Genomic DNA, 20464 nt, shown 5'->3' on the forward strand with positions numbered 1-20464 from the left:
AGTAAGACCTCTCTATTTCAACTCAGCACAGAAGCCATCGATATAAAAGCAACCACACCGTGGTAGTGGAAGACTAAACAAGATGGGTCTGTATCTCCAGCCCTACTGTAGATTAAGCCAGGATTCCTGAAGTACATTACATTTTTAATGAGGACTCTCCATTAAACATGCTCTTTAACGTACACTTAGGCTTCAGGAAACTGACCCTTACCCTGTAACCTGTACTACAGCTTGTTTTGCGCTGAGTCACTGAATCACTGACTGTCATTTTGTATAGACCAGACCTGGGCATTGTACGGCCCCCGGGCCGCATGCGGCCCTATGGCTGTCCCTGGCTGGCCCTGTGTGAGGTATTATTTTTCATAATAATAGAAATAACATGTAAATAAGTGTAGGCAATGCGTCCAGTACAATTGCATTGCTTTTATGTATTTATTTTATGTGCCGACCCGTGCCGTACCGCGTGAGCCCGGTTTGTTTTGCTTTCTCCACTGCCAACCGAGCCAGGCCGTTTTAGTTCTCGTTTCAGAGGGGTAGCGAGAGGTACTTTTTGCCAGGCTGTGTGTGACGTGTGACGCTGCAGACCGTTGATTGGTCAATGGAAATCGTCACCCATGTTCAGAGTTCACCTTTAACCGCCATTTTTAAATACCACAACAGATTTCGCTCTCGGAAAATGTCACTTACTGTTTCTGTAATAACTTATTAATAAAGATTTGGAAAATTATGATAACCATCTTATTATCTTAGTTTAATGTAATTTCAATGCATCATAGAACTTTTATTTACAACAAGCATTGTCTATGTCTATGCTAGACATGCATTGTCGGTGTGTGTGCACTGCGTTTATATCACAAAATGTACATTTGATAAGTAAAGGTAAGCTAGCTAAGTAAGTCATCTAGCTAACTATGATTGGAAACTAAGTACTATCCAGTTAGAATTATAGAAGATCTAGTTGTGTTTTCCTGCTGGTCTCGCTGCCTGGGTTTGAACAGACTTTGGGATCAACTACAACATCTCCATAACCTACGCTACATTATAACTTTGCATCCTCTGAAAAAAAATGGTGGGATGTAAGTATCTTTCGCAAAAGCAGCATTTAAAAGCTTTAAAAGTTTCAAAATAAAAGTCCCCCCAAAAAAGTTGCAGAATAAAAGTCCTAAAAAAAAGTTACAAAATAAAAGTCCTAAAAAAAAGTTTCAGAATAAAAGTCCCCCCAAAAAAGGTTTCAGAATAAAAGTCCTAAAAAAAAAGTTTCGGAATAAAGGTCCTAAAAAAAGAGTTTCTGAATAAAAGCTCAACCTCAGACATTCAACCAGACTTCAGTGCAAGGAAGACTGGACTTTTCTCACTGAACACAAAAAAGAACTGAACAATATCAAAAGCACTTGTTGCTTTTTCTACTCAGATGCTTAGCTCTGTGTGTTGTAACTTTATAGTTAGTTAGACAGTTAAAATAGATTGATTAATATGTTACATGATTGATTCACAGTTAAAATAGATTGATTCATGTGTTACAGTTACATGATTGATTCATGTGTTACATGATTGATTCACAGTTAAAATACATTGATTAATGTGTTACATGATTGATTCACAGTTAAAATAGATTGATTAATATGTTACATGATTGATTCACAGTTAAAATAGATTGATTAATATATTACATGATTGATTCACAGTTAAAAGAGATTGATTGCATTTACTTCCCTGTGTTTAAATGAGTCCTCTTGCTCTTCTATATTTGACCTACTTCTAATTTGACATTGACTCTAATTTACTGCTTTTTATAAAGCGATAAAAGTAATATTGAGCAGAATTAAGTTCAGCCTCCTGGTCCGGCCCGCCACAATAGTCCCGGTTTCTCATGTGGCCCATTGTGAAAATGAATTGCCCACCCCTGGTATAGACATTCAATCTTCAATGAAAACTGTTTTATTCCCAAAGGATTTGCTGTATGAAAAGATAACATGAATGATGATGAACATTGTGATGAATGAAAACAACGTACTGTATGTCTCTGAAATACCTCAAAACATGGGCAGAGAATGATCTCTCAGATTCGAGAGGAATGTTGACAATCAAGCAAAAAACCTATAATAACACCAACACACCAACCAATACTTTCAGCAATCTTCTGACAACCCCCCCCCCCAGCAGAAGCACATCATACAGTACTGAAACAGGCTGTACTGGAACCTCGGTGGTGTGGCAATAAACAGATCTTGTGTATATCTCAGCCTCTGCCAGACCCCCCCTGCTACAGCCTGACCACCCCTCAACACGTCTGTCTATTGTTCTTTACAGCCCAACCAGCTTGCCTTCAGAGTTCAACAGCTGTTTATCAGCTTGCCTTTCATGTTGACACAGACCTACCTACAATCACTACCATGTCCTCCACTGGCGTAGTAGAGTTGTTACACAGTGTTGAGTGTCAGGGTGCAGGGTTCAGCCCCCTCCGTCCCCCCCGTCCCCCCCGTCCCCCCTTCGCCCTACTCTACCGGAGAGTGAAAGCAGAAGGCCTCTAGAGAGATCCTCTAATCAGCCTGGAGTGTCTTTAGTCTGAGGGATGAGCCACTACCGTAGCTGTTCCCTCTCAGCAGTCTCTCCTCCGGCCCAACAAGCTCCTGTCCAGCGGTACTCAAGGTGCAGGCCGGCTGACACTCCACTGATGAGAGCTCTGATGATCAGGGAAAGGGGGGCTTGGTGTGCTTGGCCCATTTCACAGTATCAAAGGCATGAAACGCGACACTTTTGATGTGTCATTCCAAGCATAGGGAAAGAGCTTTTGTTGGCTTTGATCCTGCAATTACTGGAACAATGACAACGTGTACAAGTACATTCTTGCAGAATTCAGATCAGAAATGTACTGTATAGAAAACATTGGATATGCCATATTTGAATGAACACAAGTGCAGGTACCAATATTAATTCATCTTGCCTGGAATTGGGATATGGGGAATTGGAATTGGGATAACTATGGTATGAGTATAGTTAGGATTATGAAATAAACCACACACTTAGAAATTATAAATAGTTAAGCAAGAACACTAAAAACTCTATAGCCTATGTGCAACAATTCCATGACAAAGACCATATTGGATTGTGGCCATTTGATAATAAAACATTTGGTTTCAAACCGTCTGAAGAGTCCAGGTCTAGAGTCCTGTGGGACTACAGTGGGTCAGGGGGGTGTGTGGTGGGAGCCTGCAGAGGGGGTCAGGGGGGTTTATGGTGGGGGCCTGCAGCCTACAGCCTGAGGGGTCATTGTGGAGGCCAGGCGGCAGGTTTGATTTGTCAGCAGATAAATGATGGTCCAACATCTGGAACAGTTTGGCAAATAAATAACCGGCGATGGCTCATACATCACCAGCTTCCCTCCAATCTGCCAGGGGAAAGAGAAAATAAATTCTTTATAACCTTGGGAAGCCAAACAGATATTGTCAAATAAGGCGGCTGTGATTCCTGTTGGGGTGGGGGGGACAGAGGGGGGGACAGAGGCTGTTCTTTATCAAGTGCTGTGCGTAATAAAAGCCAGACTATTGCCACATCCGAAAGTGAGGCTGCCTCACTGTTGATCTATGATGACTGAGGCTGCTGGTGACAGACACACTGTCACTGGCCCACATGGAAATACTTCCTGCTAACATGCTTGGACGAGTGACTCAACAGGGCTGCACATCACATGGAGAAAACACTTGCTATCCTCCCACTAGGCCAACTCCAACCCCAGCATGTTCTTTTGAAATTGATCTTTAATAGCAATCATCAGAACTCAGAATGGAACAAGAGCTAGAATAGTTCCATGCTTGTGATCATCAGTGAAGAGAGAAGTATATGAAAATCAAAAGAAGCACCAAAACTAACCCCTCAATATGTACATAACCTCGCATCCCTGAAGCTCATCTCGCGATTGAGATTCTGGAGGTGTAGGCAGTAAAAACTGCTGTCAGAAGTCCACACCCCTCCAAGCATTTTGCTGCAAGTTTCACCTGAATGTCACACGATGACGCTCCTCCTCCGCCCTTGCCGTTGTTTACAAGTTAGAGTCAGTTGAAGACGTTTTGGATGCCAGCATTTCACAGTGTGCATTCAATTATGTATTTTATCTATTTGTTTATTTTTTTTAATCTGTTGAAATCCTGTCTCTATTTGAAGCACTCTTTGTTTGTCAGAAGAATCTGTGTATCACTGGTGAAATTCACAGGATGCACCGCCTCCCATTAGCACTTTTCGACGTGTTTAATTGGAGATTCTTAGTGAGACTAGTCTGTACACAAGCCTCTAGATTGGTATTCCACATTCAAGAGGATTTTGGAGAACTTTTCAACCACTGTTGGGCTGGGTGTCAGTGAAAGCCTGCCATTCCCATCAAGTCTTTGTCTACAAGAATAAATCCCTGTTACAAACCCCCCTGCACCCTCTGTATTTCTACACAGGCTGGAAATTGTTATTTTGGGAAACTGTCAATCACCACAGCCGCTTCCAAGAAAATACAGGATCATCCTTGATCTGCGTATGAAATCCAAATCATCTGAGGGAGATGTTTCATCAGTAACCTTTTAGTAGGAGCTCATACTGGCAATGAATCTGTCAAATAAATGTTCACTGACATGATCTCAGTCATTTTTTCAGCTCTATCAAGATTACATCATTTCTTAATCTAATCAATTGCCTTATTTCACATGACTGAGCAGCAACAGTGAGTGACAGTGGGAGATTTAGCACTGAATAGTAGATAGGGACTGAGAATGTTATTTTCATCACGCGTGGACATATTTACATAGCGATGACTTAATCTTATTGGAACAAACACAAAATAGCTCTTGTGCCTTTACAACCACATGAAGAATGCCCTAACAATCTGTCTGATTGCTTGACTACCGAACGCATGTCAAATGAAGATGTAATAAATGAATGCATCTGAAGCAGGTGGAATCTTAACAAGCGGCCAATTACAAACCAGCGAAATGTGATATGCCGTTCTCTCACTAGGCACTGGGTTTAATCAAGAATCATTCAATTAACGATTCAACACACTCATGGTAGTACTGCTGGGCCGTAAACTAACATGAATAGGAAATCATATCTTAACAAATGAAGAGATTGAGAAAAGCAATCTCTTTAAACGACCACTTTGTAAATATATTGACAGTGAATGTGACTATCAGTTAAATACTCATAATCAACCTACAGTATGTGTTTGGGATTCATTAAGGTAACTACAGAGTTGCTGTTCGAAAATGGGTAGGTCATTTTAAAAAGCAAGAATTATCTTTGAATATACATCCCACTTGGGAGTGTCACTTTCAATCAATGCAATGTGCATAAAAGGGGAAGGTGTGGGAGAAAAAGAGAAATGTTTCTATGCATAAATATCATTTTAGTGTTCAGGACCTGGCATCTAGACAATACATTTTCCTTGGATCAACGGACACTTATTCAGTTGACATGGATTTGTATTAAGCAGTCTACTTGGAGATACAGCCTGTTTAGCATGTAACAAGTTTCTACAGAGTTTTCCCTTGGAAAAAAAAAAATCACCATTCCACTTCACAAATGATTTGAGTCACTATGTTAATGAGATGCTTTGACTTATGAATTTACTACGGTAACCTGGAGATATAGCTGCGGCAGTTGAAAAATTACCATGATGGTGCGCAATGCCACGAAAATCTATCTTTGAGATGATTTTATTGCATGGTTACCTTAGGCAATTAAATCAATAAATCTTAACTGTCAGCAAGTTAGCTCTGCGCCAAGGCCAAATGAAATGCTCAGAGTCAGTAAATAAAAGGCTTTTTGACACCTCATTTGGGAAATTATTTAGCAGGTGGGATTCCTGTACCACACCCAAATACTTCAATTTGGCATAATAGAGCACTTTAAAGGAACCCCCAGCCTACAAATGTATTAGGAAACTCATAAATTAATAAGGCGTGCTGGAGCAAGCACATTGTCCCTGTGATGAATAAATAAGAAGCCATTAGTTCCATCAAGAAGAGTGTTATGAGGACCAGTAACCACGGGCTAATTCAGATGTAGATGGGTAATGCTTGTGATTACAGGGATTTATCATATGGACTAAAGACACAGATACACTAGGTCTCCCCTGAGCAGTGTGTGTGTGTGTGTGTGTGTGTGTATTTATGTGCCTATCCAACCTATCCTTACATTAAATGTACATCCATAAGAGGGGGTGTGTTTATTATTTCTTATCATTGTTGTCCTGTTTCTTTAGGCCTGCAGAGGGAGACCGGGTTCATGTTGTATTAGAGTTGTGTTCATGTTGTATTAGCGTTGTGTTCATGTTGTATTAGCGTTGTGTTCATGTTGTATTAGCGTTGTGTTCATGTTGTATTAGCGTTGTGTTCATGTTGTATTAGCGTTGTGTTCATGTTGTATTAGCGTTGTGTTCATGTTGTATTAGTGTTGTGTTCATGTTGTATTAGTGTTGTGTTCATGTTGTATTAGTGTTGTGTACATGTTGTATTAGGGTTGTATTAGAAATCTTCTGACCCTCACCACTACGTCTCCTAAAGACACCCGCTTTCCCCTCTACTGTGTCCCTAAGAACTTCTATTGCCCCCCTTGTACTGTTTCTCAGTTTCTCCAGAAAAAAAAAAAAAAAAAGTTTTCGTAGAAGGCGATAGGGAGAAGGTTTTTTCTTCTATCAGTGGCCCCGGGCCCGAGCTAGATTACTCTTCCTGCAACGAATGGTGGATTGCTGATTCACATGCTTAGTATTAAAATGTATTGATTGTAAGTCGCTTTGGAATAAGGCATCTGCTAAATGCCAAAAATGTAAATGTAAATGTATTAGCATTGTGTTCATGTTGTATTAGTGTTGTGTACATGTTGTGTTCATAATGTATTAGCGTTGTGTATTGTATTAGCATTGTGTTCATGTTGTATTAGCGTTGTGTTCATGTTGTATTAATACTCTGATGACTGTCTGACAGGACCGCTGCACCATCTCTTATCTCAGATGACATTTCTCTCAGCTGTAGTGGCCTTGACCATGTAGCTGCATACTGAAGGTTAAAACATCTGATACAGTATATCTACTATCTATAATATGACACTTACCGTATTAATACAGTGGTTTAGGATAGAATACACAAGCTATTCAGTACCACTATCCATCTCATAAAACAGATGGATTTACATGGTACTATAATTATATATAAGGTACACATTGTAACAGCGTACTTACAAAAGTACTAGTCTACCCAGTAAATAAAAAAGAACCCAATCAAAACAAAGGGGTGCTACCATCAGGTTGGGATTTCACTGATTGCAGCTGTGATAACAACATGTTATGTCTGAAGCAATTTATCCATCCCATGATGATGATGATGTCATCCCGGTATAGTGTAGTGATTGCGATTCAGAGAGCAGGAGAGAACAATTGCACCGGTTCTTACCATTTTTATTCCATTTTTTACAGACACATTAAACATTTAAAAACAACAGAACTATCATTTCAATGTTTGATCATTACATATAACAATTTTATTATAAAATAACCATACAATAGGCAAAAATAATGATAAAAAATGGCAGAACTTGTGCAACACATTTGAAATACAAAGCTAACCAGGCAGGAAGTTTCTTTGATACAGAATTTTTAATGAATCCTTACAACTATACGTTAATAAATCCATAGCATAAACAGTTACCCTGCGCTGTACAAAAATGAACAAACTATAAACTACAGCATGCCTCAGCTAAGACATCTTCTGTCTTTGCATTTTCTGTTTACAACATTGTCCATCTTTAAACTGTTGAGAAAACGTCAGTGAGAGAAAAGGCTATTTACTTGGAATGGACACCCTGTTCTTCCCTGATGTGTGCGCAACATTGATCTAACATCATTCTGGGAATAGGTAGCATTGAAGCATTTATAATAAAGCTTTAGCCTTGAGGAACAGTATGTCATTAGGCTAATGTATGGCTATCAGCATTGCTAACTGTTTTACTAATTTATTTATTTTTGAACACTGTGAAAGATTTATATTTACAATGCTGAATTTCACAGTTACAAATGTATCTGACAAACTGCCATAACTGACTGTGATTGTTCCATTTCTCAAAAGCATGTTGTTATAAGGCTTAAACAAGGGGAATCAATCTTTGGGAAATCGCTCTATTTTTTTCACGATAAGTTTGGCCATTTGTGACACTATAATGCTGCAGACTTTGAATAATACTTTCAGAAATACAGTTGTATCAAAAGCACATGGTTTTCTTTCAAATGTATAGACCATTTGGTAAATAAATGGCTAAATTACAGCTGTATTTCATTGAGTAGGAAGCACAGCCATGTTAAGTAAATGCCTTTTTTCTGTAACAAACCCTTTTATCTGCTGTTGACTGAAACTGTACACTTGTTTATAATAATCTCATAGTCTCTCTTTTACAAAAGGAAGTGGATGATACACAGAAATGCCACACCAGGTGACATTGGAATGACTGACACATAGAGGTCACACAGGACAGACTATCAAAGGTCAAAGATCAAAGGGGTGATGAGATGTCACAGGTCAGCGATTCACTCAAGTCAAGGCCATGGATTTCCAAAGCGCGTGTTCAGCTTTGGGCAGTCAGAGGTGATCTATTCCATATGGTACAATGGTACCTCCGTTTACACCAGATGACAACACACCATGGGGCACCCCATCACTCTGTACACATAGAAACAGCAAGGGGATCTATGGATAGGTGTTGTTCTTCATTTCAGTAATGCACATTATAATTGGTCAGCTACACTGCTTTAAGACACAAATAAGGTGGAGGAATGGTTGAATATCGTTTTAATGAAGCTACCTGTTGCCTTCAATTTGCATAACGACCACATTCGTTGAACTGAGGGTCAACATACTGCATGTGTGGTGCCCTTATGTGACTGGCAATGGCTTGCATCACAGACAAGTCCATTCAGATTACAGACAAAATTATATTCAAATATGCTGCTAATGGGGAAACCATTTGAGATGTGCGATCCAGACTATGACAACAACATAGACATAATTAACAGTTGGTATTTCTGATATGTTTACACGTTATGGGAGAGCCCAGTCCAGGTTGCGCCAATGATAGTAAATGGCCCGCAGTATTGGTTGCATATGAATCAGAGTTGAGTCATAAGGTCTTTAATGACCAACACGGTGCGGTGCTTTGTGTTAACTAAGTGTTAGTTACAGTCTTTAATTTGCAGGGGCAATCGGAATGCTTCCAGCTGGGGACAATCTTAATTGGAGATCATTTTTCCTGATAACTCATTCTCATTGTAGTGGAACGATGGAACAGGAGATAACAACATAACGCAGGCGACTCAGGCTAAGGCTCAGTGCTGTTGTCTTGCCTCAGACAAGAAAAGCAGCTTATTTCTTTTTCTTTTTTTTTCTTCCAGAGATGAATAAATTATGATTAGGGAACATGATAAATATACATCAATTTGTAACACAATGTTATTGTGTCGTTAGTCTGTCAGATTACTGTTAGTGTGTATAATGAGGGAGATGGGGGGAAGAAATGGCTACAGTAGCTATGGCATCCGCAGTGGTGCCAGCACCCCTCTCTCGTTACTCTCTGCCTCAGATGAACTTGATTTGCGAGCGTTGGAGATAATTACACTAAACTAGAGGAAAACAATCCTTCGAGCATTAAAACTGCATGAGGGCACAAGTATTATTGATTCTGCTCTTAAGTAGTGGCTGATAGCAATAAATACTCTTCTGGCTTCGACTCAGAAGGCTAAAGAGGTGAGCACTGAGCAACACCCTGTATCTACTCTAGGATACTTAAAATATTTGTTTTTTCTTCACTCTGCAATGCGTAAAAAGGATTTGTATTTTCAATAAATGTCTTTAGACGGATTCATTTTAAAATGACATCCTTGTATTTATAAATCTATCTACTTAATATTAACATTTGTAGCAGCAATACAATATCAAGCCAATTAGTGACTCATCTTATGAGCAATTTGTTCCTGATATAATGTATCATAACCTGGTTTCACCAAGCAGAAGGCTACAAGGTCACACCAAACATTAGCTTGGTAAATCTACCAGATGGCACCTCATTCAACGTTCAGATTTCACTTATTTTAGAAATGACTTTGTATTTGAAACAAAAACAAAATGGGTTCTGCTCTCCAGGTGGATGTAAGCCAATTTGATTCAGCCTTCCCTCATTGTGAAATGAATGCAAGACATTAACTGCTCCTCCTCGGTGCCAGGCGAGGGCTGAGTATGGGAGCTGGTTGTTTATATCAGAGAATGGATGAGCGAGCAGAGAGTGCCAGTGCTGCTTGGTGTTGACTAGCTGCCAGAAGGCTGCAGATTTCCCTGACAGAATGGCCCTGTCTCTAGCACGAAACAAGAACAGCTGGGGAACGCTAGTAGAAATGAACAAACTGCTTCCCAATAAAAGACAAGACAGTTGGCTACTTTTGGACCGGAGAAGAATGTATGATCATTTGCATAAAAAAGGAATGCAACACACTTCATATTTTCTCTATTAAACACTGACGGATGATTATGAGATTATTTTTTTACCATGTGGTTGCAAAAGACGAAGATGAATTGTAATGTATCGGACAAGCAAAGTTTCAGTTGTGAGATTCTCTTTCATGTTTTTCAATTCATTTAGTAACATTAACACGTATGTAAATATTGCTAGTGCCACATGGTGTGGTATCCTACAGCTTTTGCAACAGAGTAGATTTGGAATTTTAATGAGCATTGTTTGTGAGGTTACAATAAGCATGTACAACACAGTTTCAAAAACATCTCATAACATCAAATGTAAATAAGAAAGTGGGTCCACATCAAGTGATTTTTAAAATCCAGTTCAATGTTTTGTTTTGTCAGTAATTTGTTTGCTCTTTTCTTGGGACATTCCAAAACACTTAATTTGGCTTAATGACCTTAAATTGATAGATGGAAACAACAAACGTTTTATAGGGCTAGTCATTCAATAAGCGCAAAAACACTGAAGTGCATATATCTTTAGATTCCACTCTTGTCCTTTTTAACACATTTAATGCTATCAAATAGCTATTTCTGTAAAAGGTTTGGAGTTGTAATCGTAGGTCATCATATTTAGCATTTTTGAATATCCTGTTTTCTGTATCCTAAAACAGTAACCGTGTTAGAAATTTCATACATGTAAGTCACACATTTGCAATTTTAAAGCCAAACCTGGTCTCATAATTGCCAGTAAAAAGTACATGAATAAATTGTGGTTTTATGAAAAAATCTAATATACCAATATGGTATGGAAAAATCATTTAGATTCATTCTTGTTCTTAAATATAGACTCTTAATAATTTCCACTGGATACGGAGGCACTTTGTATTATCATAGTGAAAATCATATTTCACAAACATCCTCATTGTCTCTCATACACATTCGCGATGGTTAAAAAGTCTACCGAAACATATGGACTGTGCAACACAGAGATGGATACTCAGTAGTCTGAGAATCCATTCCCAAATCAACTCAGCACAGCAACACACACACACCCATACACACACACACCAACACACACACACACACACACACACACACACACACACACACACACACACACACACACACACACACACACACACACACGTGCGCTTCGCTTTAGCCGATTCTCTCACATCTAAATGAATACACCAAAAACAAAACAACCTCACATTTCCTCCTCAGGACCACTGCCTGTATCTCATGGATGGTCTATGACCATCAAGTCAAGTTAAAACATATTGACAATCAAATGTACAACTATGCACAAAACACAAAAGGAGTTTCAGAACTCATGGGTAATGCTTAGAACTCAACACCTTTTTGTGTGAACATGCAACAACTGAACCAACATTGAATATCAAACCAGTTGGCCCCTACAACACAACAGAGCGGTAAGTTATTGGAGACGTTGGAGAGATGGTCCAGAAATCCTTTGAAGCGCTACTGAAGTCATTGTGGCGTACAGCATACGTGGTGGAAACGGTGATTGCATGGTTATTATTCATTCCAACTTCCGAGTCTTAGGTGAATGACTTTATGGTGTTCCCCCTGCCCCCCCTACCTACAGAATGTTAGTGCTGCTTTGGATCAAATCCAGACTCTTATTACTAGTAGGTAAAACAGGAAAATAACAGCAACCAAATAGCAAATAGGTATATACTACAGCCACCAACCTCAAGGGCTGAATTAGCCTAAATGATTCAGCTCATGTGTTCATACTGCTGTAGTTGACAACCTGTTATTTAATGGATCTCTGGAAGTTAGAGGAATTGCTTGAGGTGGCAGATGGAATTTGATTGCTTGTTGTTCTTTTCCAATGAGACAAATGGGTCTGCTTTTCCTCTGTTGCGCCATTATCTGGTGCTATAGGACGGATGTCCGATGAGAAGCACACATAGCCAACGACATTACACAGTAGTAGAGAGAGACACCTCTCCAATTGGCTTCTGTCAGTCCATCAAGGCATCCGCAAAACCCTAACACATTAAAAGAGTTGATAGCACTTAGAAAATTCATGAGACATCTGCCTGTTGAAGTCATACCATAGGTGTTCAAATAGTATTGAAAAATCATTTTGAAATACTTTGCTGTGCTCGACTGAGTTTGCCTGGCACCATGGAACCAATGGAATTGTCCCAAAAGTGCTAACCTCCGCCCATCTGGCACTCCAGGCAGGCTCAAGCAAACGCTCAAAGTATTTGAAAGTATTTCAAATGGAGTTCAAGGTGGAAGAGGTGGTGAAGACTTGAAGTGGTCTGATAGGATCCTCTGAGGGAAATGACAGAGCTTTGTCCACGGGAAAAACAACCAAAACAGCAACAGCAGTCCATATTTGTTTGAATGCCTTGTGAGGAGATTGCAAATCGGGCTTTGGGGCACATCTCTACCCTTTCATCCACTTTGGGGGGGCGGCTGTTGTCAACATTTGATGCCATAGAGCAGAGAGTGGGGGACAAGGGACTTTGTGCCGCTGATGATGACCATGACCTATAAGGAGTCGTGACAGGGCTTGCTGGCTTGAGCGTTATGGGGGAGGAGGGGTGGAGGGGTCCTTGGGGGGTGCGGTGGCTGGTGGATGGGGGGACGGGACAGGGTGCTGGCTGGTAGAGGTAGTGATGGAGGTGTGAGAGTGGCAGTTCCAGGTCCATGTTCCAGCACTATAACAAGTGGCCTTCTATCCGGAGCCAGTGCAGTCCTTGTCTTATGTGGCGCACCAGGTCTGTCATGCTGCTGTGCTGGCTCAACGGCTCCATCACCGAGTCCAGCTCCTGAAAGAACTCTGGGGAAAGGAGGAGAAAGGAAGGAGAGAGTGAATGTGTGTTTGTGTGTGTGTACGTGTGTGTGCTTGCGCATGTGTGTGTGTGTGTATGTGTGTGCGTTTGCATGGACAGTATGTGCGTGTTAGTGTGCGCATGTGTGTATAGTATGTCCATGTGTGTGAATAAGAGAGTCAGACTAACAACATGTAAAAGCTTCATAAAAAGCATTTTTCTTTCTCCTCTTCTCAAACAGTGATGAATTGAGTGCCGAAACGGCTCAATCCAGGAAAGTAACAGCTGTAGTGATTTGTCATGTCCTGAAAGTCCCATCTCGACTCATGGTGTCATAACGGGAGCCATTCCCGTCTCATTTCCCATCAACGCCACTCTCCAAGAGCCTCTAATTAAGCCCATTATGAGTGTAGACAGAGAGGAGGAGAGGTGGAGGGAGGGTCAGATCAACTTCTAATGGGGTACTTCTGAGGCTGCCGGGGCTCTCGTCTAGGTGTGCGTTACCTGGCCCTTTAATCAACTCCTTCAATAAGGGAAGGGGAACGACAGAGTCGCACATCAAACCTGATAGGAGGGCGTCCTCCACATCTACGGTGGTCCCCACATTCACTCCCTAATGACGGGGAATGGGTAAAGGGGTAGTCTTTCTTTCTTTTCTCTCTCTCTCTCTCTTCACAAAGGAACACAGCATACATTATCGGCAATGTTCTAGATAGCCTGAGGATGATTAAAAGCATTTGTGCAACCTTAAGTTCTTTCACTGTACTCACGGGTAGTGGTAATTAGCCGTCTATAATTGTGTGACAAACAAAGGAAAACGTGTTGACAAAAATTTATGAAAATAAATGCTAGGAACAGAAAACAGGATGGCAAAGAATTGAGGCTGTCATTTCAGTTGTCACATGAATGAAGCGCGATTACTAGAACAACCATCACAGTCAGGTCCGCTGCTGTAAACTATAACATTTGCCCTCTCACTTGACATCCATAATACAAATTTAAAAAGGTGAAGTTTGGACCAGGAAGTGTTGAGGTGACATCGATACTGTGTGGCACAGACTTAGTACCTACTGTACCTGGTATCCAATGATACATAGTGATGCTTGTGTCAATTAAAATGTGTCAATCTAAACTGTCCCAAAATGTAATTCATAGGTATCAGTACACTGTGTAAGTAGATTACTTTGTAAGTAAGAAGACTCTAAAATAAAGCATTGACATTATGTATCCCTGTGACAAATGGTCATGATTATCCTGGCTAAATGAACATTATCCTGGCTAAATGAACAAATTATTATTATTATTATTATTAATTATGATATTATTAATAATAGTAATAATAATAATAAAGAAAAGAGTACACAGGTGTTATGGGGGGTACCTTGGCTCTCGTGGGCCAGTTTCTCGGCCGTGTCCCAGTGCTCGTAGCTGCGGAGGATGTTGTTGGTGATGTTGACGTGACTGGCGGCCATGTGGTGGATGCGCTGGGGGATGGCCACGCTGCCGGTGGCCGTAGGACCCCCGGGGCCTGTGCTGCTGCTGCTGACCGAGCTGACTGGAGACGGACACAGGGACAGGGGGGACGGAGTGCCTGTACTCCTGAGACAACGACACACAACACAGACACACGTTTAGGACTCGGATTCGCTTTTTAGACCTTTAGAACGAATCGATAGCTTTTATTGACCTATGGTTAATAATGTATTACCAATTTACCAGTTAGGTATGTTTACCAGTTAAGTGTTCTGAGCAAGGTTCATATACTGTACTGTAGATATTGTAGTAGTATTCTAAACATACTACTGCATTGTTGAGAGAGCAGAGAGGGGGAAAGAGGAGGTTAGTGTGCAGAGGATCCTTACTACAGAAATAAACAACACTCACAGTGTTTAGTTTATTGTAAGCTTTGTGATGTTGTAACTCCTGGTCCAAAAACTCCCAAAAGATAAGACAAGATAAGAAAAGATAAGACATTGTTTATGTTCTAATATCCACACTGGTCAACCCCTTCGAATGAGACAATAATTGCACTCTTGCATTCTTAGTAGCATGCAAAGAATGGATATTGAAACAAAGCCGATTGGAATTGATAAGCGAAGTCAGCTACAGAGATTTAGGAAGACAATCATCATTAAGCTACATAGTGACGTTGACCAGGGACGGATTCATTGGATAGATTATACTAGGCAGGCTGTATTTCGGGCCCTACACTCACATTTTGATATTTGGTAAACAAACAAAATTACTTTTAACTGCCACATGATTATTATGCTAATTAATTTAGTTAGGGAGATATTTTAGATATTTTAGCGTATCTATTTACCGGCCACTTCATTAGGTAACCGTTGCTAGTACTGGGTTTGACCCCCCCTTTTGCCTTCAGAACTGCCGTAATTCTTTGTGGCATAGACTCAACAAAGTGCTAGAAACATTCCTCAGAGACTTTGGTTCATATTGACATTACAGCATCACACAGTTGCTGCAGATTTGTCGTCTGCACATCCATGATGCAAATCTCCCGTTCCACCACATCCCAAAGGTGCTCTATTGGATTGAGATCTGGTGACTGTGGAGGCCATTTGACTACAGTGAACTCATTATCATGTTCAAGAAACCAGTTTGAGATGATGTGAGCTTTGTGACATGGCGTGTTATCCTCCTGGAATTAGCCATTAGACGATGGGTACACTGTTGTCATAAAGGGATGGACATGGTCAGCAACAATACTCAGGTAGGCTGTGGCGTTTAAATGATGCTCAATTGGTACTTGCGTACATACGCAATTTATTTGTTGTTTGTTATCATTTATTTATAGTAGAAAGTATAACCCTATATTATATTATTTCAAGTATATGCATTTTACATTTGATTTTAATGCGTCTTTACGTACTATTTTTTTTAACTTGATATTTAAATGGAAAACTGACGTTTACAGATCTTTTCTCCTGATTTTTGATGAGGTGAAGTCCTCGATGATGTCATCAAAATGCAGGGAGGTCGTAAATTCATTCTTAACTGCCAACAGGACAAAGGCATTCCGTTTTTTTCCCTTACTGTTGATCTCTTTCAACAAAGAAAACAACCTTTCTCCTGAACAGTTTGCAGTCAGTAATGTCAGATACATACGAAGGCTGTCCACATTAGGGAAAGCATCCCTCAGGCCTAGCTCTCTGAGCTTATACATGTGCATGACTGATTTTCATTTTTCACCATTGAGATGAACTGGCAAAACACCTCAAGATCATGTGGGTATATTTCCTTCAGATTGTCTGTCGCTGCACGCATTTCTTCAATGTCCATTGATTTGGCTTTTGTAAGGAAACCAAATTTCGATTCCACATTTTTGTATGTTTCTTTGTGTCGTTGCAATTCCTGTGACAAGCAGAGACAGAGTGACAGAGTGTTGCACCTCTGGACCTGCAGATTCACCCAACATGACTTTCTTCACTTGACTTCTTCGGCTATCTGCCTTGTATTCCTCGGTTGCTGTGAGAGTTTTGGCCTCTGCTTCATAGACTTCAACATCGCTTCTGGCCTTGCCTATGAATTGTACAAGTGAACTGTACAGAATAGGAACGGTGAATGTAATGTTGGGGCTAAAATCATCTGCCTCTGCCACCAAACCTTCAGGTGTGGAGCCTCCTTCCTCCTCCGCAGCGGAGAGACTTGCAGTTGCAGCCAGTAATTGAGGCTGGCTTGTGGGCTTTGAAGGGCCCATAATGCTTAATTTAAAAAATGTTGGCGCTTTGCTGCACCTGAAAGCATACTGAAAAGCTGCTAACAGTTGGCCTATATGTCGCTGCTGCTAACACAGTGATGATCTCCACTGACCCTCATATTGGCACTATGTGTAAAAAAGGTTTTTTTATTTTTTAGATCAGATTTGTATATTTTTTAAATGTTTTAAAATATATGTTTAAAATGATTTTTTTTTTATTTGGCAGTTACCCCTCTCTGTCTGGGCCCCCGCCTAGTGGCAAGGAGTCCCTAGACATGTGCCTAGAATGCCTATGCCTAGATCCGGCCCTGACGTTGACGTGATAGTGCTATCAATTGTCACTACGAGCCCCAGGCCCTCCACACAAACCATTCGCACCAGAGAACCTATTTTACAATGTGGCTTTCACAGTGGCAAAGTTATTTTCAATTCTAAAACACCATTCGGCGCTCGTAGTGGACTAAGGTTTGATTGCAATAAGGAGATTTCCACTTCAAGAGGTTTTTCATTCGTAGTGTTTTTCACCCAGGGAGACGTATCATTATAATGGATATTTGAACTGTATAGCTGAACATTTAGCCAATACATGTCATTTCGTCTGACTTAACCACTTTTCGCCAGGCTTAATCACTAATACTGATTTGAACTGTAAGAACAGCAAACTAGGGGCTTTTCTGGCTTGACAATCACGGCTTGATTTTCTGTCAGGCAGCTTTAGCCATCAATCAATGGACATATTCATCAGTCTTTTAGTGCGAAACCCAAACAATCAGGCTCCAGGTCCTGTAATTCAGCACTAAATTGAAACGCGTTCGCCCCGTGAAGTTAAATTATGTTCCCTGTCAACAGCTCGGCTCAGCTCTCGAGCAGTTTGAGGGTTTTGCTCAAATAAACAAACCCTTGAGGGGGGGAAAAGGGAAAGAATACGAAGAAAAAAAGAGATTTATGATTGTCAAGGACAGAACAAACAAACTGTGGGAAAAGCTAGGCTCAGAGTCAAATCTAATGTTGATCACAGTTCCAGCAGGTAGAAAGGGAAGCTAACACAGGGGGATTAAGACGCCTGGTTTGGGGTGAATGTGACCATGGTGAACCGGAGGAGGCTGGAGGAGGCTGCAGATCTGAGGCTAATTGCTTTTGACAGCTCCTCTCCCCTGCAGAACAGCAGGGCTGGTCAGTGCTGTGGCTAAGGGCTATTGGCCTAGTGCCCCCCAGCCCTGGAACAGACAGGCTATAGCTGAGCTCACAGACAGAGCATGGCTCGCTGCCAACCACACTAACTGACTAGCTAGCCCCCACTGGTACCTTAACATAAACATACTGAGGCATCACACAGCTACACACACACACACACACACACACTCAGTTGCCATGGTGCATCCAAAAGAACACTCAACCACTGAGCATATCTCTCCAGGTAGTCTGATATGCACAGAGTCACAGTAGACAGAAGCAGAGACACCGCTGTGGCCCTGGTCTGAACAGGAGGAGTCACCGTATGAGAGGATTAGCTAACGCATTAGCACACAGCACCGTGCTGTATGGATACATGCATTGTTTTGTTTAGATACACTGTATCACGTAAAGAACATAATATGATGCAATGTCAGATAACTGAGCAAAAAACGCTCTGTACTCACTTTCCATTGGCTCCCCATGGCGAAGGTGCTTGGGAATTCTTCGCAGAATTCTGGAACAATTAAGAAAGGTTGTGAGAATGTGTGTGTGTGGCACGGTACTGTCCAAACACATTGCATATCAATGTAATGTAACTGCATATGAATGCAATGGAACATAATGTAAACAGCTTTCTGAATAACAGCCAACACAATTAATTAAAACAGGCTCAAGCACTAACAATGTATGTCGATAATTGATGGAGTTAATTTACACACGAACAGCAAAAATAAATGAATGGCTTTTAATAACCAGCATGCACAATTAATGAGTATACGGCGCAAGTCAAACAAATATGAATTACATTTACAAGTCTTAATTAGCTTTATGTGTCTTTTCCCCCCGCCCCCACACAGCATAAAACAAGGAAAATTGTCCTTTAAATACCTTGAAATACTCCATGAGTGAGCGGGAATACTTTACTGCATGGTCCTTCTTCAGCTTGAACATTCTCAAGTAAAGGAGGGATAAACAGCGATTGCTGTAGAAATAAAAAAAACATCATCGTTGAAGTGTGACACTTGGTCAGGGGTACAATGAAGGAACTCATACAGTATCATACTTTGGGAACATAACATCTGCACCTAATTCCCATTCGGTTCACGTGAATTCACATGTACAGTGACAATATCATAAAATTCATTACAAATGATAAGTACGTAACAAAACAGGTATATTGGTATACTTCTTAAACACAAAGAATATCTGAATGTCTGGGCTTTTATTGTTATACAAGTCTAATTTAATTGCTTGAGAGTACAAAATGGACAACGGAGGCAGAGGCACAGCAATCAGATCTCAGTGTACTGCCAACTCATTGGACTGCACATCCAGTTGTACTGCCAGGGGGCGGCTGACCTTTCCCACAGAACGGCAGCGCTAGACACCAGATGCTTTGGGCATATGTAACGCCCCATGACATGACACCATCTCTCACACATGAACAAGTCATACACTGCTTTACCCCTGTTTCCCAGATCTAAAACAACATCCGCACGTAGAGTTGTGTACACACACACACACACACACACACACACACACACACACACACGACAGACTTCGCCCTCTAAAAAGGATTATGTATGTATCATGGATCATGTCAACCAGTGTCAAATACCAGAGTAATAATCCCTAATGATCGGTGAACATATTCTACTAGCATGGGAAACATGTCCTCAGAACTGTTTCCCTCCTACGCTTATCAGAGTGTACATCGCTGTGACTGAGAGCCTTACTATAACATTCTGCTGAGATTAAACAATCTATGTGACAGGCTGCATATAGGCTCCCCTCATCCACGCTGAACAAGCGTGCTGTACTTGATATGTGTAGGCTGCCGCTGTGTGGAAATCTTTCATTATCCCCTAATAGCTTAATGAAATACAAGAATAATGATCCACTTTAAGCTGATTAAGTGCTTTAGCAGTGTTTTAAAGCTCCCTTCAAGATACATTCGATTGTCTGCAGTGATGGCTGAGTGGAGATTTAAATGGAGTTTGAGGCGAAGCGCGGGATTTAGCATCTAACGGGTTTGGAAGCCGGCTGGATTTTCTGAAATCAACCCAACCTCCCACACAGACAGGGGCTCCACTCCATCATAACATCCATCACGAGCACAATGACAGCTCTCCTTCAGCCAGCCAGCCAGCCAGCCAGCCACACACACACACGCACACACACACACGCACGCACGCACGCACGCACGCACGCACGCACGCACGCACGCACGCACGCACGCACGCACGCACGCACGCACGCACGCACGCACACACACA

General features: G+C 41.1%; 1 protein-coding gene across 1 annotated transcript in view; it reads right to left on the reverse strand.

Annotated features, from left to right (window-relative positions):
• Positions 1-13180: 13180 nt before the first annotated feature.
• The window catches only part of aff2 (AF4/FMR2 family, member 2), a gene marked incomplete at both ends in the record, with an annotated part of 174232 nt that continues 166948 nt past the window's right edge, over positions 13181-20464 (reverse strand). Inside the window, 4 exons of the mRNA XM_080527086.1 lie at positions 13181-13302; positions 14676-14893; positions 18653-18702; positions 19077-19170. Coding sequence (XP_080383212.1) covers positions 13181-13302; positions 14676-14893; positions 18653-18702; positions 19077-19170 — 484 coding nt within the window. The remainder of the gene's footprint in view (positions 13303-14675; positions 14894-18652; positions 18703-19076; positions 19171-20464) is intronic.

This window comes from Nansenia antarctica (assembly GCF_963989245.1).
Source record: "Nansenia antarctica genome assembly, chromosome: 3".
Classification (NCBI taxonomy): Eukaryota; Metazoa; Chordata; class Actinopteri; order Argentiniformes; family Microstomatidae; genus Nansenia; species Nansenia antarctica.